Source organism: Vidua chalybeata, chromosome 3 (assembly GCF_026979565.1).
Source record: "Vidua chalybeata isolate OUT-0048 chromosome 3, bVidCha1 merged haplotype, whole genome shotgun sequence".
Taxonomy (NCBI): Eukaryota; Metazoa; Chordata; class Aves; order Passeriformes; family Viduidae; genus Vidua; species Vidua chalybeata.
The window spans coordinates 62,353,154-62,379,978 of record NC_071532.1 but is presented as its reverse complement, the minus strand read 5'-3'; the positions used below and the strand labels follow the sequence as shown (position 1 = coordinate 62,379,978).

Here is a 26,825-nt window from a genome sequence, read left to right as displayed (position 1 = left end):
CTGCTTACAAATCCTACTATTCTTGAGCTTTGCTCAATATGGAGAAAAATATGCCCTAGTTTTGAAAAGATTTACATTCTATCATCAGTAATTCCAGCCTTATAATACATTTGCATTTTGATGTAATAGAAGTTGAATATAAGTTTTATGTTTCAGCAAAACAATTTCAATATCAATAAAGATTGTAATATAAATCCTACTTCCTTCACTTGTCTGCTTTAAAAATTCAGTGATAACTGAGTAATTTTTTCAAAAGATTAGGACGAAGTCCTAATTTAGAGGCATGTGTTGGCTTCAGGTAAAATGCTTGACAGTACCTCATAATTATTTCTCACTAAATATACTTTCCATATTATTATTCCTGAACTTTATTTCTATACAGACATACATATAACTCCTTTGCATTAACAGAAGTCCCACAAGCATGACAAGTATAAAAATAACATTTCTATAATTCTATTTTTATATGAAAATTTTTCAGATTTTCTGTAATAATTAAATAATAACAAATGATGAAATAGTAAAGTAATAATGAAACAGTAAAGAATCCTTACAAATTCTTACAACAAACAGCTCAGTAAATATTATTAATTGTGGTTTGCATTTAAGGGGTTTGCTAGAGCACAACTGAAAAAGTTAGTAGACTGACAATGTAACTATTGTCAGAATTTATATCACAGATATACAGATAATTCTTAAAAAAGATTACAAAATATTTTCCCTCTATTATTAAGCAACTGACCAACCTTTTTTCAGGGAAGGTTCCACTTCACCTAAACCAAGAGAAAAAAACAGATATCAGAGAAAAGATTAAAAAAAAATCCAAACCAACAAAACCTAAACAAAACCTAAACAAAACCAAAACAAACCAAAACAGAAACAATAAAAAAACCAAAACCAAAACCCAAACAACTCACAAAAAAACAAAAACAAAAAACCAACACATTTTTTCATGTTGGCTCATTTTATTTCAAAAAATATTTTTTTCTTCTTTATATGCTAAATGACAAGCATCTATTCTGAGATTCTGGATTTTTCATTAAAAATCTAACTTGCCATAGAGTTTTGGGTAGATAAATTCAAGGTGCAGTAGTAACTAAGGAAATATCCAAATCTCTATTTGTGCTTCTGAATATTAGCTTGTGACTACAATTAAAATTTTCCTTTACTTTATGCTTGTTTCCACATTTTAAGGAAAGGCTCACTGGTACTTTTTAAATTCCAAATAAAGTACATATCAAATTTAACAAGATTGTAAATCTAGCAATGCTTCCAGTGAAACCCAAGGCAAAAAATAATCTATTTCAGTGTAACTATAAGCACTTGATTGCTGTGATATGTTATTGCATCTCCATGTAAGACATGGAATTTCAAGGAGTGATCCTGGCCAGTGTGCAGCCTCAGCTGCACAGCCTACAGCGCAGAGTGGGCAGGGTGCTCAAAGCACTTAATTTTTATGATATAGTGCAGTAAGGCCACTGCCTGTTCACACTCCGGGTTGATGATGAAATTCCACTTAGGCAAAACACTGCTAGACCTAATGTTTCCAAATCTAGTGAACATCTGGTCTCGAATTTTTGTCTGTCAAGTATTTTATGACTTTTCCTACTGCCATTAGCAGTTAGACACTCGAGTGTTTGAAAATTTGCACGTGCTTTGGGAGCTAAGAAATGCTAAAAACTCACACTGATAAAATTTTACCAAGCTCTCTATTTTTTATCTTTTCTGTTTGTCAACCTTAGGAGAGACTGGCTTTCTGCTAGTTATAAATCATATCTCAGAATAGGATGCCCAATTCACAGATTCACATGTAGCAGCCTATCTATTAGCATTCATATACGATGCTAATATAAAAAGCTCATGCACATATTTAAAAGGTAAACACTGGGTAATATCTCAGGTTTCTGAACAAATGGGTAGCAGTCAGTTTCAGTACATGTCACATTTTAATTATATTCTAGTGTAGCCAAATGGAATATAGAATAAACTACCGTGAAATGAAGATGTCACTCCTAAACTTATCGCTTGTCAGAATGACCAATATGATGTGACATGATGATCCACTACTGACTGTGATCAGTCTCTGTCCATAAAGGGGAACTTTTTTTTTTTTTTTTTTTTTTTTTGTTTGTTTGTTTGTTTGTTTTGGTATGGTGTTTTGTTTTTTATTAACAGAAGGAGAGTATTTTCTGAAATCAAAATATTAGTAAGTTACTTTCAGTTGTCTGATTATGTCAGATGAAGAATTGTACCATAATGGCAAAATAATTTCTAGTAAACTGAATTATTTGCAATATGCCATCCAAAATCATGTAAGTTCAGTTGAAATGTTATATATTTTTTTCATTTCAATATATTGCCCCATTATCAATATGTCAAATTGAAAAAAGTTCTAAATTTCTTGATGTATCTTGTATATTTTCCAGGGTTCTTTAGATTCTTGCTGATTAAAAGAAAGTAGCTGTTTTCATTCTCTGAAGCAATATCCTGATGCATATTTTGGTTGTGGCTTTGAAGTCGTATATAAATTAGTGTTCTTTTCTTCGAGATGTACTAATGGTAATATTTAATTCTGACAGCTTTTCTGTAATAGTACATTAAACATGAGATGAAAGCTAACAAAGAGACCAATTTACTGATTGGAATAGCCAGTGGATGCTTTATTAGCAACAATGTTCACTTTTCCTTTCTGTTTGACCTTATTGTCTGTGATGTTAAAAGCCGAGTAAGCCTTTTTAATGCATGTAAAACAGCAGTTAGCGCAGTTACAGAAGTCTTTACATTACAAATACCTTCATCACTGTCATCATCATCACTCCATACGATGTCAGACAGTAAAGAAAAAAAGCCATAAATCCAATCAGAAGACTCTTCCAGTGTCTCATGAATGATTCTCAGTGGTTCTGTGCTGAGCTTGTGAACAGATCTTCCTGAGTGCAGAGTTTAAAACAAAAGCGATTTGAAAAAAGAACCCAAACCAAACAACTCCTTCAGTAATAAAAGTTCATTTTATACAGGACTAATTATACTACCTCTTTTAGCAGAAACAAGGATTGTGAATGTTAATTTTTATTATTCAAGCATTTGAGGACAGCTCTCCTTCCTGTGGAAGGCTGGTATATACTGTATCTTACTGCACTTGCTGTTCACAGAGTGATTAAGGACCTAGTGTAAAATTTGGTTTGATGATGTACTCCAAGTTCTGGCTCTCCTTCTGGGGCTTGGCTGGGCAAAATATAAATACAGATTTCATTCTAATATTCTTCATTTTAGATAAACATTTCATTTCAGTTTTTAACCTGACTCAGATCCCCTGCCTCTTGATGCCCATCTAGGATTCAGTCCCACTCATGTCGTATCTCCCCGCTGAGCTCCTTCATTCACACAAGTCCTGGCTGAAGAAATTGGTGAGCCTCAGGTCTCGGGTTAGCTGCTCAGACAGGTCACATCATTGTCATGGACCACACATACAGGATGGGAGGAAGAAAGCTGTGCATACTCAGGCCAAAACTAACATGAGTTCAGAATAAACAGGGATACAAATCCAGATAGTGGCACAGAGACAGCTGCTTTCAAACACATACCCCTGTGATTCTGGTTCTTCTCTCACAACTTTTCTAGAATTTCTTTCACATATACGTGTGCACATGTGCATACTTGTTCTGGTCTCACTGCCCCTGTAGACAAGCAAATTGGGAAACAAGGAAGCTGTGCAGTTTCATGTCCTTCACCTTCCTGGAACCTCTGATGGAAGTGAGACTTCTGCTGCCCACTGTATCCACACCCAGGCAGTGCAGCCATCAGTGGGTTATACCGGTACTCCCTTAAAGGTTTTTCCAATTTGGATTTCACTAGATTTCTCTGTACCGGACACACTACTTCAGAGGGACTTTCCCATCTCTGACAGGCTTCTTCTTGTGACCATTCTGTGCAGCAATTTTCTACTTTCTTGAACTTTGTACCAAACATTGCTTAGGAAGGGGTAAAAGCCTCCTTCAGTCTACAATTCTGCCCACTATACTTGAAACTGCAGATTGAGTCAGTGCCTGGTCTGTGCAAAGCTTTCGCACAAATACAAACAACTGAAGGTAGACTACAAATTTGATTTGAATTTTTGGCCTAGTGTTGCTCCTAGGAGTTTTGATAGAAATATGTATCCTAAATTTAACATTCTCAAGATGGGAACCATACCTCTGTTGTAAGTAAATATTTTAGTAGGAAGCTAAAGACAAGTCTCTTCAGAACTACTTCTGATTGCAGTGTTCTGACTCACATGGCAAATCTCAGCATTAATCAGATACAGTCTCACATGGACTTGCAGGCTAAAAATCATGCAAGGTGCAGGCTTAAAGTAACTTCTTCAGTGACAGCAGTATGAACCGCTATTTTCTTAAAGCGTTGTAACAAAACTTAGATGTAGCTTTATTTGAAATATAAATGCATCACTATGCATGTTCATGTTATTTCTAATTAATTATTCTGAAACACAAGAGACCAGGCGTTCTATTGGTTTGCATCTGCTTGTTGATAATGCAGACCAAAGAAATATTATAGTTAATATTTTGTGAATATTGTATTATAGTATGTGCTGCTGAACAATCAGACACATCAAATAAATTAACGGTGTGACATGATGCAATGACAGAGTTGTAAAGAAATTAATTTAGTGCACTACTGTGCACACTATTTTATTCAGAAAGATTGAGTAGTAAACCACCAAATATTTACTTTGTTTAGCATGACACTTATTTGCATTGTCTTCATGCATTGAGATGTAGAGATTTAATTTTTTTCAAGTGATTTGCCACAAATTGTCTTCTCAAGCGTTAACCAGAATAAGGAATGCCTACGCTTAGGCTCTTAAAAAGTAAATTTGTGACCTGACCCCGATGTAATTTACACTTTATTCTAATCTAGAGTTGCAGGTGCTAAGGAGTCAAAGTGGACTAATAGAACAGGCATGGCCAGAGGTGTCTTAGCATAATCAAGATTTTGATTCACAAGCAGGGATGGTTTAACTTTGGACAGCTGCCTTGATTTTCGTTGTGGCTATCCACCCTCCTATTACCCACTGGTTGCTTAGGGAGGGCTCAGTTGCTTTTACAGCCACAGATTTTTTACAGCTGCAAGGACTACAGCTATAAACTAAACAAGAATTGGTATCAATTTATTTTAATATACTGGTCTATCAACTAGCAGTTTAAGAACTGCTTCTGCTTCACAGGTAGCAGAGCTGTCCCCCCAGGCAGGCAAGGGAAATGCTCAGAGAAGTGCAAGATCAAGAGCAGAGGAAATTATTCCAACCACCCCAAGGCAAGCCATCTTTGCTGATGAATCAGTCTTCAACATCATATCCTGGTCTTTAATTCATAACATCTTCATACCACACTCTGAAAAGGGATTAGAAATTATAAGTGTCCAGAGGCAAAATTGTGTATCCAGTCATGCCTATGCTAACAGGCACAAGTTGCAAATCCTGTTTAACATTGAAAGTTTAGAAAAATCAGTTTGGAGCTGTGTAGAGAACACTTTATTGGTATTTGCAAAATGAAATTTTGTATTCAAAAAGTTACTGTGAGCTCACTTGAGGTCTGATGCAAGTGGCACAAACCTGGAAAATTATGTCCTCTTGCACAGATCTTCTGTTTAACTTGTGTTGTATTTCCAACGATTTTAAGAGTAGTGCTAATAGTAATGATATGTTCTAGGATTCTTAAGAACACCACACCAAGTAATGCTGAAGTGAAAATTAAGACTGATTAAATCCATGATTTTAATTTTCCCAACAACTTTGACAACACCAGGTGCTACAAGCTCTCTAGTAGAATGAAATATAAAGGAAATTAAACAATTCTGGTGTTAACAAGTACAGAGAAGGATTCAATTTACCTCACATGTATGCAAAGAGAGACAACCATTTCCAGAAGATTTGCATACTCTTACTTCATGAGTGAAGCTGAAAGAATGCAGATTTTCATAACAAAGTGTAAGCTTCATATTTTTTAATTTAGAGATGTCCAGCAATTGAAAGTATGATGAGATTTTTTTACAATAATCTTGTAGTCAACATATTTGACTGGATTAGCAGTCTTCTATCCAACTTCCTATTTCTTAGCAAATCTTAGGAGACTAATTATTTTAAAAGTAAGCTCACAATATATTTCCTTTGCTAACATATGGTGTGTAATATAGAATTTGTAACTAATCTACAACTATAATTAATATTATTATAGATTAATATAATTGATCTGAACTGTAATTATTACATCATATACCACATAAAATCCATTGCTCTGGAAGTAGAGGGGGCAGGATTTTGCATTTGAACTTTAAAGAGGCTATTTCTCAGAATATTTCTCAGATAGATACAGACTTGTGAAGTTTAAGCTTTTGTTTAACTTTTAAATAGGGATTGAGCTAACTTTTTAGTCTTAGATAAAATAGTAAACAATCAATAAATGCCTGTTGAAGGAGGGGAAAGGAAGTAAATGGTTACTTAGGAGGTTAAATTTGGACATGAAACATACAATTAATATTGAAGAATTTAGTTGACACTATGTAATTACCTTTAATCACAGTTTAAATTCAGATTATTCTATTTAGTGAAATATACCTGGAAGGATACTTAATCCCTGGTGTTCCTAAACTCCCTGAAAAGCCAGTGCAGAAAGACATTGCAACCTTCAGAAGGCAAGTGTCTCTCTTTCCTCTGAAATCTGTTTTAGGGTTACATTAATTAATTTCCAAAGATACCCACTCCTTTCCATTGACTAGAAAGGAAGTCTGAAAAATTAGCATGGGCATGTCACCTTAATTTCCTATTACTGAGGTATGTGACATGGACCCTGCTAGTGATGCTGTTTCAGATTCAAATCCTTCTTGTTACTGTACACTGGCTAAGCACTTAGATTTGTAACTTTACATTCATAATTAATGCCAGGTCTATACAACTATTCCCCTTGATAAATTATTTACATTCCAGAACAGCACTGATTCTACAAAAATGCATTGCCAGAATGTTTTGTTTGTCAAAATATTTTATTACCTGGTATAGTTTAAGAGATGTTTTTCAGATCAGTAAAAAATTCCTCTTTCCTGTGCTGGCATGTCACTGCTGTGAACATAGTAACAGTTTTGTTGTTTTGTTTTCAGAGGAAACATCAGAATTCCAGAATCTTCTGGAAAATGATGACATTTAGAAGAGTCAAAGCTGACAGAGGAGGAATTCCAATCAAATGGAAGGAATTTGTATACTACCTTTCAAAGAAATCTTATTCTAGGACAACGTAATTGAATTTGATTGGAGAATGTTTGTTAGTTGTTGGAGATATCTGGAAGATTATTTGGATTTTCTGCACTAAACACATACAAATATATTTAAAATAATTATTTAAGAAATAGTCTATTAAAATGTGTTATTGGTATTGAATATGTCTAAAAAAATCCCTGAGTAATTTCAAACACCACATCAAGTGCTACGATTCTTTGTGGCTCTCTAGCATTACTGGTACAGAAACAGTAATTTGATTAAAAATGTGAGAACAGTCCTGAACAATTAATTTCTTCATTTCTGAAGTCTCTCTGGCTCACAATCTTAATTCCAAATGATTTTAAAATCAAATTTTTAATCTTTATGGTAATTAATAGCTCACATTTAACACAACTCCTTGAAACTAGGCAATGAGAAAGACCTCAAGTCCTGCAATTGGCATTAGGCATGTTCTTGGTAACAAGAAGATAGAAGGCAATTTTCATGAAATGACTAAGTATTTTTGAACAGAAAACCCCTTTTCTTCATCAGGACTGATAATGCATACTTTAAAAGTGATGTTTGGATACAAGAATTGAGTAACCACATGGTATAATTTGCTGTAGCCACTCAAGAAAATTTGGTTATGTTTAATAGTCTGTGTTATTTATTTCTGTGAAGTGCATAACAAAAAGTGACTAATTGATTATCTATGCAAATCACTTCAGTCATTATTCACATCTTAGTAACTCTGCCAGAAATGTAGTTTCCTATCAATCTTTTTTGCTTGTCAAATGGTTAAATGTATACTCAAAGCTCAACCTCTGTTAAGGTGGCCTTTTTTTTTTTAATGAATCGCAGCAAATTGGTTAATAATCCTTGGATTTTCATCAATTACATATTTTGACTCCAGTGAATTGAATGCAATTAAGTTACAAATGATAGTAATTATCTGGTGCAAAGATTGATCTATGAGATATAAACTACTTCATTGACATTGACAAGGTACAGCTGATGAAGACAGAATTTCTGTTGTCCTTGATACAATACAAAAGCCTAACACTAGCTTGTGGTAATAAAACATCTTCTATTCTTAGTAAAATATTCTACTATAAATATAGAGACCTATATTTTAATTTGAAAGTTTATATATTTGTAAGTTTCTTTATTTCTACTCTTTGATCTTTTGAAAAGTAGCATCTAAGATACTAAACTCAATATACACATAGTCTTCTATTAGTACCATTCCAGTTTATCAACATAACTGTTCTTACGTCTTACATTTCTATTTCATAGACTAACATTTTTGTCAAGCTTATAGCTCTAAGCCGTAAACAGTTAAAACTCTGGTTGGTACCACTGAATTATTAGTATAAAAATACTAATTGATTTTTAAATTATATTACATATAAAAACTGTCCAAAAAGTGCAGAGTCAACTTTCTCAGTAATGTCCATTTAATAAGTACATAAATTGTAAATATTAACAGCCTGTGGCTGTCTCTTTCTAATATCAACCTTAGATAATTATATTGAGGTCAAGTTCATAGAGAAAACCTCACCTGAAAGTGAAGAAAGAAGCAGTTATAACTAGAATTACTTGCCAAAATTTAGAAAGAAATTCACAAACTCTCACAAAGTAATTGAGTAATTTCAGGTCCATTTGATATAGCCCTACATGTGGATCGGAGTGTATGTTTAGGGTGGGCTTTAAGTGTAGTTTATATGACTTGATTTGATAACAGCTGGAAGGTTTTGATTTGATAGTTCAGATTTTCATTAAGTGGTGTTTTCTGAAACATATTTTATCTAAAATATTTTGAAGCTTTATTTTTTCTCATTCTATGGGTTCAGTTCTCTGACTAGGAACACAGATCTTTAGATCTGTAAGGGCATCTGTAATGCCCTTTAAAGGGCATCATAAGTGTAAAATTAATACCTCAGTTTGACACCATTTCCTGGGACTCTCCTGGCTGGGGGCATCTCTTAGCTGTCAGACCTACTTGAAGCATGATGAGAAAATGAGGAATAGGCTGTTGCAAGCCCCAGCCAGACAGAGTTTGGGTTAGCTGAGAAGCAGTGTTGCCATGTGCTGGCTTCTGCTCGTGCCCATGCTTTGTTATCATCCACACACATATTCAGAACACTGCAGGCAGAAGGTCTTTACCAGGAGGGAAACAGGGATCATCGCAATGCTGTGAATAGGTGGCTATACCTGATGGCAACAGCATGAACCCCAGAAAGGTCAATAAAAAAAAACAAAGAAACACCATTAGCAATAATGAATGTTCTCAGCTGTCTCTTGGCTAAAGGAAGCACTTAAGGAGTGAAGTGAGGAGTTGTTTAATCTCTATGGGGCTCCTGTTATGTTGCAGAAATTTGAGTTCATTAAAAAGAGAAACAGTATGCTCTAGATGTAAGATAATACAGTGTGAATGACAGCAAGGTAAAAACGTGGTCAAACAAAGCACAGTATTTTCACAAGTGACAAACAAATTCTATTGCTGAAAAGAATATATTACATATAGGTGATTCTAGTTGAGTTACTTCAATTTCTTCAACAGAAAATAACCAAAGAATTGCATCACTGCAATTGTTACTGGAATGAATTACTGGTTTGATTTGTTTGTTTAAAATTAGAAATTTCACAGATACCATTATGCACTGCAAATTTGCTTTGTATTTTGTGTCCCATGAAGCATATTTAAACATGAATTCTCCTATTAGATTTTTCCCTATACATTGAGACAGTTTCTGGAATTTCATATTTTCAACTGCATAACCTTGCAAAGTTTGATCTATCAAAATTTATCATCTTTTATACACTGAACCTTTTGGGATGAAAGCAGCACATGCAATACTGCAATAGTTCATAGACTGACATTCTTTTCAGTATAAACTCATTTTCTAGGAGTTTATAACTCAACTATGAAATCCGCTGCAGACTGAAACATAAGAAACCAGATGTCGTCTGAGCAGCCCTTCTTTAAATAGGAATTGGGCTTAAATCCCTTTAAAGGATTTTTTCATAGAAGACAGAAAAAATATTTTGTAGGTTTTAGGTACATTAATTGAAGTCTTATATAATTCAATTAAGAACTTCATTAAGAACTTTGAAACAGATAGGATGTTCAATCATGCTTTGAATTGACATTTATAAACATGATATAAAATATATTTCAGAGTAGGAGGTTTGTCTAAGGCTTTGCATGTTTAAAAAAGAGAAAAAATTATATTAAGTTCCATTAAGTTTGCTGGTTGTTTAAACTAATCCAGAAGTTCATTCTTTTTCCTGACTAAATACAAATATATTTTCAGTTTAAAAACTGGTGTATATATAGTCATAAAGCACAAAAACAAAAATAGGTACACCCTTCTTTTTGCAGTCTTAAAATTTTCCAGTGAACATTAGCCCAACAGGGTGACTACAGCGAGATGATACTGCAGAGGAAAAATGTATGTGCATATGCCTTATAATTATTATATACTCCCCAAGGCCAGACAAAATCCATCTGTGACTGCAAGGCAGTAATAAAAATGACCACAGGTTCAGGCAAGGAAATGATGACTTCAGACCGTGTTATTCAGAAGCTAGTATGGGAAGCGCCACAACATTTGGCCAGATTTTTTGCATTAACTTAAAAGATTAGAGATATGTAATTAAAGAAAGCATCTGACTGGATGGGAGCTCCATGCACTGTTAACTCTCCATTCCTAAAGGCATTACCTCCACAAAGGTCTGACTTTGTTACAGGTCTCTAAAAAGCCTCTTTATTTGAGCAAAACAAATTAGCCCCAACAAAGAGCATACCCATGGGATTTTTTTACTTATCAAAACAACATAGCAAGCTCATTCTACTAAGTGCATCTACTAAGTGTGTTTTCTATATATTCACCTATATTATTTTGTAGGTAATTTTGGGTTTCATAGATTTGGTGAGGCTTCATTAGGTTTGATTTAGTCTGGCCTTTAGGTGACTGGCTAAATCACTGTCAATTTACTCTGAATATTGAACACTCTGGATCCGAAATTAGGGGGATGTTAATTAGCTGTAATTGGTCACAGAGATGGCAGGGAATTTTGAATGCTCTATTAGCCCATTAGCAAATATAGATTCCTGGGCAATCAAGGACTAAAATAATCTTAAATTATTGAGTTGCATTTACCAATTAAAATGTATAATCCAGTTATGTGTTCAAGAAATGCATGAAATACATTCATTAATTATGAAGCCTGTTAAAAAGGTGTGTTTTCTAACACAAAGGGTGGAAGTAATGAACTGTTGCAAAGCACACATAAAACCAAAATTAACTTTTTTCATTTCTGAAAATATATTAGATTTTTCAATGTGATATACCACTTATTCCATATTCATACACACTGTACTGCGTGAGATTTTTGGTTTCTTCTCTCAAGCTTTTGTAATGCATGTCACCTTCATACCACATTCGAAATATTTCAGTTATGTTCATAGTTGTTCATAACTGTACAATACAGCATGATAGGAATGCAAGCTTTCATTTGATTCCTCAAAGGAATGAGCATAATGCACTAAAGCACAACACTGAAAAATTTAATTTCTTTCTTCTGGGTAGATAGAACAGGAGTGAAACTTTCAGTACAGATCTAATTCTTGTCTCATACTTTCCTTGAAATCAGCTGTTAAAGCTAATGTTAATTTGTGGATTCTATCCATGTCCTAACTTCTGAACAAACTGACACATAACCACCCAGGAAGCAAAGCTTTACACATGCAAACTGTGACACAGGGCCCCCATGTTATATTTTTTGTCATAACCAGCACCTCCTGAATAATACAGAGTGCTATAGAGTTTACAGCCATCATGATCTGGAGGTGTAGAAATACACAAAACTGTGTCTTAAATCTTGCTGCGAGCAGAGCTTGAATTCGTGTAATCTAAATTCACTTACCTAAACCCTAAGTGTTAAGCTCCCTCAGCCTCCCTCAGTTCTATAAGCTACTTTACAAATGCTGAATAAAGAGGGCCAGCAAAAAGTAATTTACTACATCTACTTTAGGATGAAACTAAACATCTCTTTTTCATATCATTCCAGGACAAATGTCATCTTATATAAATTGTCAAAATTTCACAAACTTGATAGTTTACTTTTAAAAAGATGTGAAACCATAGCAATCAAGAAGCAAAATCTAAGGGTTGGCACTCTAATCGCAGACGGTAGTGTGAAGTTCATACTGATAAATTAAAAGAAAATATAAGAGCTAAAATACTTATACTGATAATTTATGTATTTTTGGAATTATTTGCCTTTCAGGTAATGAGAGTAAAATTGTTAATTATTGAAGAAAAAGAAAGCTCAGGTTCAAGTTTAAAGTACTTTCTACTTAGCTCGTGTAGTGTTTTTACTGAGCTCCATGAATCTCTGTGTACTCTAGGCAACTCTTCATCTAGGGGATTGCACTTCCTGTATTTTCCAGAGGTTAGTGGCTCTGTAGTGCAATCAGGGGGAAAAAATCCATGTCTGTTCCTCAGCCACACAGTTCCCTGACTGGTTTACCAGGTCAGCCTGCTCCTGCTTTCTGTTGCGCTCACTCCTGTGCGGCGCAATCACTGCTACAGCTCTGCTATGGAGGCGGTCATTTCTTGCACAGAAACGTAGTGAGAGTCCCTGTGGGAGCCCCCTAGATCAGAATCCTCTGTCAGCTCTTTAACTGCCCTTCAAAAATCTTCAGGCTGCTCCTCAGTCACCCTCCTGTCTCCTCTAGGCTGAGTTCAGCTCTCTCAACCTGCCTCATTCATATGCTGTCCATACTTTCTGAACTTGAACTTCATGGAACTTCAGGTAGAGAAATGGGAAAGAAATTGAAAGCACTGGCTTATGAAAGGCAAGTGTTCTTTGAGGAAAAAAGTGTTCTTTGAGGTTTTTTTTTCTGTGTTTTATGGATTTAAACAGCACACAGATGAATATAATTTCTTTGGCATCTCTCATGTGCATTTGAAAACTAGAAAATTAATTTTAATCATGCTTGCAAAACTAAATTTACAGTCCCAAATTTAACTATTTGCTCTTTTTTTGTAGGTCTGGTTTTTCAAGAACAATATCAAACCCAAGACAAAAAAATACTGGGTTTTAGATTTAAGGAGCCACTTAGAAATTTGTCCCAAATTCTACTTCCTATATGAAAAGGAGGCATTACTTCCGCTGTAGGCAAACTGTCCAAAAGTGAAAATCATTCTTGTATCAATAATGCCAGCTACATGATTCCATGTACAGTCTTCAGTTATTTCCATGGTACTTTTACAAATCACTGGGTTTAGCGCAAAAAAAAAAAAAAAATCAGTAAGAAATCAGGAGTGGAAACCTATGGGTTAGGATAACAGCTATGCAACTATTCTTATATGTATGTAAATACAGAAAACAGTCTTATAAATCCTGGTCTAAAGAAGTACAGCAGTTCCTTCTCTTAATGTTTGACTATCAAGACCTGATTTGAATGCTGGCTTAATTAATCACTTAGGAACAGAAATATTGCTGGGAAGGAAAAGAAACAAACTCATGAGCTCTAAATACTGAAGTATCTTTCAGAGACCTTCACAAAATCAAAACTCACCCTGCAGATTAAATTTAACATTGTTTTATTTCTACATCCTGGTCTGAAAATGGCAGTTTCCATCAACATTTTTGAGTTTTAAGCTCATTTAACCAATACAATGTGAACAGAATTCCATCTGCTTAGAAAGTTTCCTTCAGACTGGTACAGATACAGATTCTTATTGCTTAGCATTAACCTGACTTGTTTATTGAGCATGTGTGACCTTATAGCAAGCTCAGAAATTTCTGAGTTTAAGAGTTTAGTCTGAGTTATGCCCTGGTTCTTGACTGTTCATTGAAAACATATTAAGAACTTGATTAACTTGACTGATTGATTGACTGATTAATATTTAATATGGAAAACTGAAGTTGAATATAACAGTTTCTCTTAGTTTGTCTCTCTGTTGTAGCATCAAGTGTTTGGTGTCCAAACTAAAATCTGATGCTTATTTTGGAAGGATGTCTCAAAAATAACTTTATGTTTTCCTGGTACTGCAGAGATGTCCTTGTGAAAACAAAGACAGATGAGAAGAAAATTTAAGAAAGTTTTGTGGTACATTTTCTCCACCTTTCAAGCTCTGTGATGTCTATTGATCCAGGATTTGTTGTTTTCTTTCAAGATCTATATGTGTTTCAAAAGCTTTCTAAGTAAATCTTGAAGTCAATATTGATATATAACAGGAAAAAAAAATCTATGAATTTATCAGTAAACTAATAAAGTCCAGGAAATTTACTCCAAAACATCAACTCAATTTCTTTTGAATTAAAAGGCTGAAGTCCGAATTTCAATTCCTAGTTAATTATTGTGACAGATGCGATAACTTTAGGGCTGGAGTTCTCATTTAAGGAAGAGAAGGGCCCTAATAATTTGTTTTCTGATTCACATACATTTCCCAAGTGTTAACAGCTGTTAGCCTCACAAAGGTTTTACTGCTGAATGCTTGCAGAACACTACATACCCTTTACATACATAGGCAGTTAATTTATTTTCCATTATATATCATTGCCAGATAAAAGGCATAAATATTCTATTTCTTTTTATTTGCTGCTCTTTTTTTATGTTCCTCAATTAGAATCACAGTCCTTGTACTGTGATCACAGTCCTACTTCATCTTCATCTTTGTCCCCTGTAACCAATATGTACCATAAAGCTTGATCTTGTTCATTTATCTACTCAAGTCTTAAAACTAGGCTAGATTATTGAAGGCAAGGGTGTGCCTTAGCTAATATTAAGAATCTGGTCCTCTGTACTTATGGTTTTTGAAGATCAGTTTTAAGGTTAGTATGTTCTTTTAAATTTTTCTGATCACTGAACTGTGTAAGCAAATATCAGAATACTCAAGGCAACTATTAAAGACTATATTTTTAAAAATATGAATTAATACTAATTTCATTTTTCTAGAAAAAAATTATATAGAAATTGGAAAACAAAAATCTGACCTTACATGCTCATATATATTTTATGTTACTATCAACATATTTATTTTCCAGGATGAGGATGAGCTGCAAAATGGAGAGACTTAAACTATAAAGGTGTATGTGGTGTAAATAAATGTGTTCTGACATTTCTTATAATATTTTCTCTCTTGGTAAACTCAGCAGAGACACTGTGCTGTCCCCAGGGAGGTGAGCAACAGGCATATTTCTGTAATAGATGCTTCTTAATAAATTTTTAAATTTGAATATACAAGGTGTCAAACAGAATATGCTAAGTTTTACCTGCTAAGTCTTTGTAATCCACCAAGTCAAACATTACAATAGCTACTGCTGACCAGGTAACAATCAGAGCAACAACAAGAAGCCATGCTGCTGGTGAGCTGAATGTTGTCACGAGGTCTTCTGTCACTGATTTCTTGCCCACTTTCATGGATGATGAAGGAACGGATCCGTTCTTACCATCTATTATTGTTGTGGTTGTAGACATGTGTCCTGTACAAACAGACAAAACAGAGGAAAACACTGTAACTTGGAGCCTTAAAGCCAAGAATATGAATGCTGTTTTGAAACTGTTTTGTCGTCAGAATGTTTAAAATAAGTATAAATGTTGTATTGCTAAAAAGAGGTTCTTGGACTTTCTGGAAGAAATAGTCACAACCAGCGTCTTTTATTATATGACATTTTTGAATCTGCCACAAATAGCTACAGGCCTAGGAGAGTGATTGATGAAAGCATAAAATATTATTACCCTCCAAAGGATTGTCTTGTTATGGGCTGTAGGCCAGATTCTCAGGTGATGTGATTAAGTGAACTTCCATTGACTTTAATGGAGCTAATGCATCTATGCCACTTGAGGTTTGGCTGGAATTCTGCTGTGAAGGACATATCAGTAGCAGTTGAAATATATATACTTCATTTAATCTAACAGAAACACAAATGTTTTCCATGTCCAGGATCCTTAAATTTGTTAATAAGATTGTAGTTGGTTTTTAAATACCTTTTTTTTGTGGAATTTTCACTTAATGAAATAATCTCCTAAGAAATAAGAGTTACATTGCCAAATCAGACTTGATTCCAGAAAGCATAGGTTTGGTAATAAAAAGCTGGTAGGAAGTTGAATGTTACTTAGCTAAGGGACCAGCTGACAGTAGTAATGGACAGTAACAGTAGTGACTTAACCTACTTCATCCTGAGGTATTAAAAATGCTAATTCTGGACATAATGCTAATTCTGGACACAAACCAAAATTATGGTAACTGAAACCTAACTGTATTTGAAAGCTCTCAATCTGCTTCATAAAATACATTTTGATAACCTAAACACTCTAGGGAGGTAATTTTTTTTCCCATTATATACAATAGTAAAAGTACTCCGAACACCACAGTTCAAATTAGTAGAAAACCACAGTATCTCCACTTAGTTTACAATATCTTCTTGTATGTTACAGTTCAAATCTTCAAAGATATACTGCATGTGTTCTTGGTCTGGTTGTTGACATCAACTTGCATAAATTAATTCCAGTGATTTAAGAGACCCTTGCCCATACAGACATCTAAAATTTCAAGGAATCAGGTGACACCTGGTTTGTGCAGATCTTTGCTTTTTGCTTGCTGTTCGCTTGTCACGGTTGATACAACCTATAAAAATGATATTTTCTGTGTGACAGAGTTGCTCTATATGAAGGTAAGCAGATTCAATTTCACTTTTGACATAGAAAATGATAAATAGGCACTGAGAAACTTTTGCTGGAGCTAAGGTAGAAGCTGTTGAAGACTTTCCAATATTTACCATCACAACGTCTATTTAGACTCTCTTTGAGAATCACAACATTTATATTCTTAAGGAAATAAATGAAGAAAGGATAAAATCATTAATATTACCATATGTACATACATTTTTCCTTCCTATTTTGCCTAAACAAATCTTCTGATCCTTATGCTAATGAATACTGGTTTTGTTCCTTTCCTGTAGAATGTTAAAACAATATCCTGACGTGATAATGAAATGCCCCTTTATTCATCTGACAAAACCATATAAAATTGGGAAGGATAATTTTGGTGGAAGAGGTTCCCTAATTCTTAACCTGTCATACCTGTTGAGTTTTCAAATTCACATCCTAATCTGTTATAGAATTCTTTCTTTTTTTATTTTATTATGTAGTGCATTGTATTAATGAGTAGTTGCCTTAGCTCTGCCTTTTAATTTTGCTTCTGCACAAGCATCAGTGCCTTACTTCCAGCCCTGAAAAACTGCTCTGCTACACAGCAGAGTTGTAAAAGCAAAACAAGATTGGCATATTACATGTTTTTTGTTACTTATTTGAAATTTATTCTTATTTATAGAATATTTATTCTGCTTATAAATAATGTTTATCTCCTATGATAGAATGTATACAATTTTTTATAAAACCATCACTGCTTCCATTGCTCCAAACAAAAATTTTAGATCAAACAATTCACAGCAGGAGGAAAGTCTGTCAAATGACAACTAAGAATAAAGATCAGCTTCCTAAGTCAAATTCAAAATCAATAGCATTTTGTTATCCTACTGCATACACGATGCAAGTAATTTGTGCATGTAACAGGTCATAAATGACACATTATGCATTTTTTTCCCCTTGGGGATATCAGTCAGAGTTTATGGTGTGTAAGAGAGAATAGAAAGGTACTGTCTCATCTTGACAAATCTGATTAGTACCACAGCATGTCTTCAAGGACATCCTAGTGGCAGATATTTGCAGTTATAATACAAACAATTAAAACTCTATGTGTGTATACAGATACAGACTTATAATTACCAGTCAAAGGATCATTCTTCTAGGTTTGTTGCTATGTAACAATAGTTCCTTACTATTTAATATACATAACTTTTCAAACTCAGACCACTTTGCGTCTGCTTTGGTGAAGAAAATAGTAACTGGTGATTTATCAATCAGAGCAATGCTGCAGAGACAGAGCTCAAGTATGCTAGAAGGTTATCTATGACAAGCTTTTGGCTATTGATGTAGTCCAGTCAGATTTCCCTTTAAAAACTCAGGATGTTATACAATAAAATCGCTGTTGTGGCATTCATTAAAGTGTGAGTGAACAGCTATTAATTCAAATTTGATTGGAAGTCAAGCTAGGAAAATACTGTTATACTGCTGGACGTTCCTGATACAGGTGCTTGCAGTGTGATTCAGGGGCCTAAGAAAGATCTCCAGTGTTGTTTTAAATGTTTTACATTATCAAAAACATCCTCACAGGACTGGCAGGCAAAATCTACAGGACAGTAACTTTGGAACTGCCTGAAAAAAAAAACAAAAAAAAAAAAAAAAAAAAAAAAAAAAAACAAAACCCCCACAAAAAAAAAAAAAAAAAAAAAAACAGACAGGTTGCCCTAAAGCAAATAGAAATTAGATTTTTATGTCCCTAGATACCTATATAAACAAAATTGACTGGAGGATTTTATCTGATGACTCCTGAGAAAGACATTGTTTGCTGCTACATAATCTCATGTCAGTTGGATTGTACATTGATACCATCATCATTTCATGACTCCAAAATGAAGAGGCAGTAATACTGAGATGATCTCCCTCTCTCCACAAGCATTCTATTATTGTACTACCCAAGGTGTTATCCTCATGCTTTTCTCTGCCTCTTTCTTGCTTTTGGGCATCTAGATGCTCTGTTCATTTCTGTCCACCTTCTACTAGTTCTAACTTTCCCTGCAAGCCTTCAGTGATAATATTTATGAAGCTAGACAACAGAGAAAAAGGGGATGTATACACAATGTTTTCATTAGTTCAGCCAGCAGTGGTTTTCCTTTTTCTCAGAAAAGTGCCAAAGTTAGGCAGAACTCCTGCCCAAGAGGTCAGTGAGGCTTTGGGTGCCCAGTGAGGGACTGAGAAAGACAGGCATTTTTTGTTGCTTTGAAATCACCTATGGAGCCTATTGAGTTCTACATTTACAAGCAGGTTAAAATCAGATTGCTGAAATTTTCTAGGTATCCTTGCCATCCATATAATAAACATTTTCTCTCTCAAGACAAATTTCTGTGTCTGTATTACAACCAGCCTGAATCCAAGTCAGTTTACTTTCGATGAGCACTGCAGTGGATCAGGAGATTCATGAGCAGATCAGTTGTCCCTCCTCTGGGAGAGGCAACATCCATCACAGGAGTGGAGGGTGCAGCTGAAGGCTGCTACAATTTCAGCCATCCAATTTTAATCCACCGCCACATGTCTGCTAGAGCCTCTTGGCACTTTGGGTTGTGATTGGTATTGATTTTCAATGAGGACGGGAACTTTAAAAGTTATATATATATATATTTCTATAAAAAGATTACTCCAGGGATATATACCTCTGACTGCACATCACAATTTCTCATGCACACAGGACTGCCCCATCAGGTCGCAAATGTCATCTTTACATCAACAGATTGATTTGCTAAATTCCAAACAGCTAAAACTTCGAGATTCTTACTATTCCTCTGGTTTCAGAGTTGTCACTTAGAATACAATCTGAAGACCCATAAGGTCCTGTAAGTATAAATAAACCTTGACAATTGGTGACTTTGAGGAGAACGCCGTGTGACTTTCAGAATCCAGAGTGAGCTTGTAGTCCTGGCAGCTTAGGTAAAATACCCTTTGTATTTGTGGGCTGAGGCATTATCTCCTTAAAACTTAATAAGGATAGGAGTCCATGGTTAAGGATGGGGACTTGATTTTACAGTTCAACTGCTACACCTTCTACTACTCTAGTAGAAAAATGAAACAAAACAAAACTAAACATCCAAAATGAATAAATAAACCAATTCTGCTCAGACTCATTCAGGTGAAAAGAGTAATTTTCTGTATTTATGTCACTTCGTAACTATTTTATGTATAACAATCTTATTCTGCCAATAGGACAAAAAAAATTAAGTAAAATATTTAATGAGCAATGCCTTGTTAAGGCTATGCATATTAAAAGCAGAGGGCTAGTCACAATACTAAAAAAAAGAGGTTGTTCACTTTTAAATAATAATATTGTTGCTAGGACAATGCAGTTGGGATGTGAGAAACCTCAGTGCAGTCTGCTCTAAATGAGAGAGCTGGTAGATTTTGATATGTCTGTTGTACTCCCCAGATGAGCACTCCAGTAAATAGGCTATAGAGTGTTCTGGATTCAGGTCATTAATGGCTTCTGTTTGACCTATCCCACTTCACTTAGAATATTTAAATACTAATTAAGGAAGCAGGAAAGGGAAAAATGGCTGTATAAATCAACACTGTATGTTAAGAACCAGCTCAGGCCTTGGGCTTTAACATGGTGACCTTATCAACCCAGCGCTGTTGGGATCAGGCAGACAGAGCCTCAGCCTAGAGTAAGTAGGGTACCACAGGGAGAAGAGGACAAGGGATTAGAACCCTTCAGTGAAGAAGTGGGCAATGGATATAAGATAATCTGCTGCATTTTTTTCAAGCTCAGCACATCACGCTTAGTGGGTCCACAGACATGCAGGCATCACAATAATCACTCTTTCCCCACGTGAGAAAAAGAATTTCCACCACAAGAAAGGATTACACCTACACCTTATGCCTGACTGTGACATCCTCCTATTTCAATATCTCTGCTAGGGTTTCTTCTTCCTTGGCTTATATGAACACAAAGGAAAAGACAGAATTATTTCTGTGGTCAGTAATTAGTACTTTACAATAAAATATTAGTAATAATATTTTTTCCTTAAGCAACCTAATGACTTTTTTCATGCTTTTTGTCTTGTTTATATATTTATGTGAAAACAAAATGCTGAGCATAGAGAAGAGAGACCTTCAAGACCCACTGCATGCACTGAACAGAGAGCCTCTATCATCTTATCTGGCCAGCATCAGGGACCAAAAATGCAGATACTGGACAACAACCAAGAGAGTGCAGAATATTTCAGAAGAGAAAGAGCAAGAGCACTGCAGCTGTTAAAAACTTTTGATCTCCTCCAAATAATTCTAAAGGATGCAATTAAAGTGGATTTAAAACTATTTTCTATGGAAGATCTGTAGCCCTGGAAAACTTCAATAGGTTAGAAACTCAGCTAGATCCACTAACACAGATCATGATTTCTATTGGACATACATGGAAATATACATACAAGACTTTTTCTAACACAGAGAAGGAGATAGAAACAGGGAAAGACAGCTTAAGTAGGCAAATTGAGCTTATCTTTGAAAGCTCCTCTCTCTCACTGTTATCTGTGACAGACTGTGAGTAGGACAAGGATCCACAGTGCAGCCCAAAAATGGGAGATGGGCAGCTAGTGTAGGTCTTCTGAGCATGGATAAGCTTCTACAAACTTTTGAGCAGAAATGTGAAAATTTAAAGAAAAGCTAGTTTATTTAGAGATGCAGCAGAAATCTTTTCTTGAAATTACAGACATTCAGCAATTTCTTCTCTTTTGTGTCAAATTATATCTCTGTATATATGACTGAGCAAAGGCCACTGGAATACCTAAATGGAAAAATAAATAAAGGAGTTTCACAACTGATACCAGAATTTACACACTTTTAAATTCATTACACAATGTACCAAAGTGTTGCTTTACTGTTTATATAATTAAAGTGCAAAGAGAAAAAAACCTCTCAACACATGTGTATATTCACAACTTCTCAGACTTTAAGGTAGTTTTGCTGCAGACTAGAGGCTTAGAAAGCTGTGTGTGGGACTGTATATGAGAGAACATATGCATGTTTATCAGTGACTGATAGTTATAAAAATGTAATAATCTTTATGAAATGTGGAAAGCAGGGCTAGAGATTATGCAGCAACCAATTCTACATGACAAAAGAAATAGAATAGAGTTTATGGAATATGGAGAAGATGGTGTATGAAAATTAGCTGAATGATTGGATGCAGAAAAGACACTTATAATTATTATGGTGGTTGGTACTCTGTACGTTTTTAATTTCCTTTTCTGTTATTATATCTGTATTGGTTTTATTTTTGATCAATACAGAACATCTGATAATTTCAGGAAGTAGATAGTATTAATCTTTCTATTCATTGTCCAAGAAATTATGTACACCAATCTTTTCATTTCATCGATTTCAATAAGCAGCTTTTAAAAAAAGAGATACATTCTATCAAGCTGTTTTCATTATCAAGTCCAAAGAAACTGTGTACTTCATACAGTATCAGTAAATAATACTAATAGCACTAATACTAATACTAATACTACTGCTATGGGGTGAAAACTAGAAACTCTTAATGCTGTCACTAACATGTGACATATATTTTGGGATGGTAATAATTGCAGTTGCTTAGGGTACTGTGGTGGGTTAACCCTGACTGGATGCTAGGTGCTCCCCAAAGCCATAATACTCCTCTCCTTCCCTGGACAGAGGATAGAAAATGTAAGAAAAGGCTCATGGGTTGAGATAGGAACAGGAAGAAAACAGGCACCAGTTATCACCATGGGCAAAACAGACTGGACTTAGGGAAATTAGTTGAATCAATCAGAATTGGTAATCAGAAATATAATCTAAATCTTTCAACTACTCCTTTAATTTAATTTCAAATTTTCTCTGCATCCTCCCTGCAGAGGTGCAGGGGGAGAGGGAATGGGGGTTGTGGTCAGTCAGTTCATTACATCTTGTATCTGCCACATTTTTCCTCAGAGGGAGGATTCACACTCTTCCCCTTCTCCAGCATGGAGTCTCTCCCATAGAAGACAATCCTCCATGAACTTCTCCAGTTTGAGGCCTTCCCATGGGCTGTAGTTCTTCACAAACTGCTCTAGGGTGGGACCCTTCTCTGGGGTGCAGTCCTTCAGGAAAAGGCTGCTCCAACACTGATTCCCCAGAGGGTCGCACTTCTGCCAGGAGCTTGCTCCAGCATGGGATTCCCATGGGCTCACAGCCTCCTGTGGGCACACACCTGCTTTGGTGTGGAGTTTCCAGGGGCTGCAGGTGAAGATCTGCTCCCCTGTAGGACTGCAGGGAGCCAGCCTGCCTTACCATGGGCTGCACCTTGGGCTGCAGGTGTCTGGGGCACCTTCTCCTTCATTGACCTTGCAGTCTGCAGAGCTGTTCCTCTCACTTATTCTCTCTCCTCTCTCTGGCTGAAGGTTTTTTTTTTTTTTTTTTTTTTTTTTTTTTTTTTTTAATTTTTTATTTTTTTATTTTATTTCTCCTCTTTTTAAATCTTATATCTCAGAGGCCCTACTCTCATCATGATGGAATCAGTTTTTGCCAGTGGTGGGTCCATCTTGGGGCCATCAGATATTTGGTCTATCAAACATGGGGGAAGCTTTTGGCAGCTTCATCCAGGAACCACCTCTGTATCCTCCTCCACTACCAAAATCTTTCCATGAAAACAGATACAGTAAACTCCTACAGGCTATGTGGAAAAAAGTAAAGGATCTCAGTAGAAAATACCTAATACTAACTAGAAAGCATCCATAGCTGTATGATCAAAAAATTGCTTTTCAGTGTTGTACAACCAGGCTGCACTAGGGACTGGACAATTACATGTAAGGAATAAAGACTCTTCAATATGAAGATACAATCTATGACTCAGGAATTTTCTTTATTTCATTTCCCTGAATGCTGAGCAAGTATATTGGCAGGGCAGAGTCTAAGCATTTAAAACAAATTTTTTTCCTCAACAGTGGCTGCTGAAAAAGACAAGATACTTTCAAACCTTCATTTTTCATCTGCTAAAATTATTTGAATGCATGTATCTAATGTTTTTTTGTTTTTTTTTTTTTTTTCCTGAGGGTACCTGCAAAGATTGCCTTAAAAAAACTTTTGTATATATAAAAGATTGGTTGTACCGCATGTAAGAAGTTGACATATGTGCCATGCAGATTCAAATGATAGATTTGGACCTTTGCTGTTCAGAAGGAGTCAGAATTCCCTGAGGGCAATCTGGACTTCACCTCCCTACTGATCAAGGAGAGAAATTCAAGCAGTAGCAATAGAGCATGGTTTGTCTGGAAAATCTCAGAGAATGGAATGGGGTAGTAGGGAAGAAATTCTGGGAAGCACAGCTGGGAAAATCAATTTGTTCTAGCAATCACTGTAACTGATAAAAAAGATCACTGGAAGATTTTGGAAAGGAAAAAAATATATATATAACTGCAAAAAGGTCTCTTCGCTCCTGCAGGAAAGAAACTTGATTTTTCAGGAATGCATCACTGGGCCCTGTTGCAGAAATAATACTAGCTATTGCTTGTTCTAGAATAGGCCAAGATATGGAATATAGAATTAGATAAATTACATATGAAGATCCACCTATTTGTACAGATGTCCTTGAGAACTTCAAGGAGGGGAAGTGAAAACCAGTTTCAGCCAGACTTAAATTACACTGTGCTTTAAAATACAATCAGCAGTAAAATAAGTTAACTCCCTCTCAGCTGATATACTTTTTGTCTTCAGAGGGCCTGGTTAGGTCAGCAGATATCTGAAGGATTTAGGTGTCCACATCCCATTGAAAGTTCATACAAAATGAACCCTAAATCACACTAAAAGTTGAACTTCAGAGATTTGGAGCTGACTTTTCATCTTTCCTTACATGTTTGAATTTCATACTCTAGTAGAGCATTGATTGACGCTTCAAATTAAGCAGAAGAAATCTTGTCTCATAACTTAGCAAAATTGCTTCTAAAGAACATTAGACTGATATGAGCTTTAACCTTCTCCTCTGTGGGATTGTTTCCTGTGTGCATATGGATTTCAGCATGCTTTTTTTACATTATTCCTATTATTCAAGTACCTCAGACAAAGAAAACATTAGCAGTAATTAAAAGATCTTCTGTGCTGTTAGTCTTATATGACTGATTGTATTGTGAATCTATCTGCAATAATTCATACCTGAAATTATTTTAGAAATAATAGTAAGGAAAGAACTGAGGACCAGCTTTAAAAGATGATGTTTTATTCCCAGTTTTATTGGGAAATTTTAGAGATTTTAATTACAATTATATCACTTTTTGCAATAATTTCCTGAGACATTAACAGGCCACAGGAATGAATAATAATAAAAATAGGATAAATTATTTTATAAAATCAAAACTGGAGGATGTGCAGTTGATAATAACAAGAGAAATGTAATTTACTGCAGTTTAAACTAGATACTAAGATATGGAAAAGGGACACTGGGCTACTTCCTTTCCAAAAAGCACCAGATTTCACCTTTTCATGATCTGAAAGTTGGAAATTTACATTTTTCTCTTTTAAGTATCTCTTTGGTTTGATATGTTTTTTACATTGTCTTAGAAATGTGATTATTTTAAAAATCAAATGTTTCATTTCCAGCTTCTCAGTATGCAGATGAGATAAGAATGCAACTGAATACTGAACACTCAATCCTAAACTAGCAGCAGCCTGAAAAACCCATTATTTGTTTGGTTCCACATCTGATTTTTTTTTATTGATCGGTAGTAATACCTTCCTTTCTTTGGAAATAAATTGGTGCTCTGAAACAGTAAAAAGTTTTACCTTCCTGTTCATCTTAGCAATCTGACATTTCAGAAAGAGATGCCAAAGGGTTATTTAGACACACTTCTGAGTTGATATAAGCTGAGAGGTACATCTTATCTTTTAAAATGTCAAAATGAAAGTTGGAGAAAAATGATTGCCATTTATCTCTAAATAGCAGTAGACTTTCTGAAGCAAGAGCACTGTGTGCAGTCCCCTTGTTATTAGATTTTGGAAACTCAACTCTACACATCCTTGAAATATTCAGAAGGGATTAGAAAAAAAAAAATTGACCTTTTTTTATTGTTGAAAAAAAAAATCTGTTCTCATCTGCAAAATTATGACAGTCCTAATAAATAATGAAACTTACTAGAATAAATAGTAGGTTCCACACACTTATCTTCACTCTGGACAAGTCTACCAGTATAAAGAAACTCTATAAAGACAATTCCAGATCTATGCTTCCTCTGATGGAAGGATTTTCTCTCAATTTTCTCCCAAATAAATGTATTGAGTAATATATTTAATATGATGATTTGCTTGATTTCTTTTATTCCAAGCTAACATGACTGTGAAGGTTGGAACAATTTTATATGTCTTAAAGTACTGGCATTTACAGATTCTGAAAACAAAAGTAGTTCTAAAAATAATTAATTATACTCTCTGCAAGTTATGGTGCAAGTCTGAGAAGTCTTCTATATGGAGCTACCGAGTCACTACAGCACTCAAATATGGAGTTCAACACATGCATAGTTTGAATGCATATACTCATAAGTCATATTGAAGAAACTTGGTTGCAGGTCATTTACCAGAGACAGAAGATGAAGGTAAAAAACCAGAAATGGTAGTTATATAGTACATATATATACATACAGAGAGAGAGAGAGAGAGAGAGAGAGAGAGAGAGAGAGAGAGAGAGAGAGAACTTAAGATTTTTTGAAGTCTACCTGAGGAAAAACCAAAATTCCTTCAGTAACTGTATCTGTTCTCTCCATCCTTCCTCCTGACAGCCAAAATCAATCTGCAGAATGAGGTCATGACCAGGTTTTAGAAATTGTTAGCAACACCTGAGTTTTAGCCACTAGTGAATTAACAACAAATGAGTCTATTAACGAATCTGTCCTGTACCCATAC

The 26,825-nt window shown here is 35.1% G+C and overlaps 1 protein-coding gene across 1 annotated transcript in view; it reads right to left on the bottom strand.

The window, feature by feature from the left end:
* TRDN (triadin) overlaps positions 1 to 26,825 on the bottom strand; it is a 268,183-nt gene that overhangs the window by 171,649 nt on the left and 69,709 nt on the right. Inside the window, 4 exon segments of the mRNA XM_053937519.1 lie at positions 747 to 773; positions 2,793 to 2,930; positions 9,416 to 9,457; positions 15,542 to 15,751. Coding sequence (XP_053793494.1) covers positions 747 to 773; positions 2,793 to 2,930; positions 9,416 to 9,457; positions 15,542 to 15,751 — 417 coding nt within the window.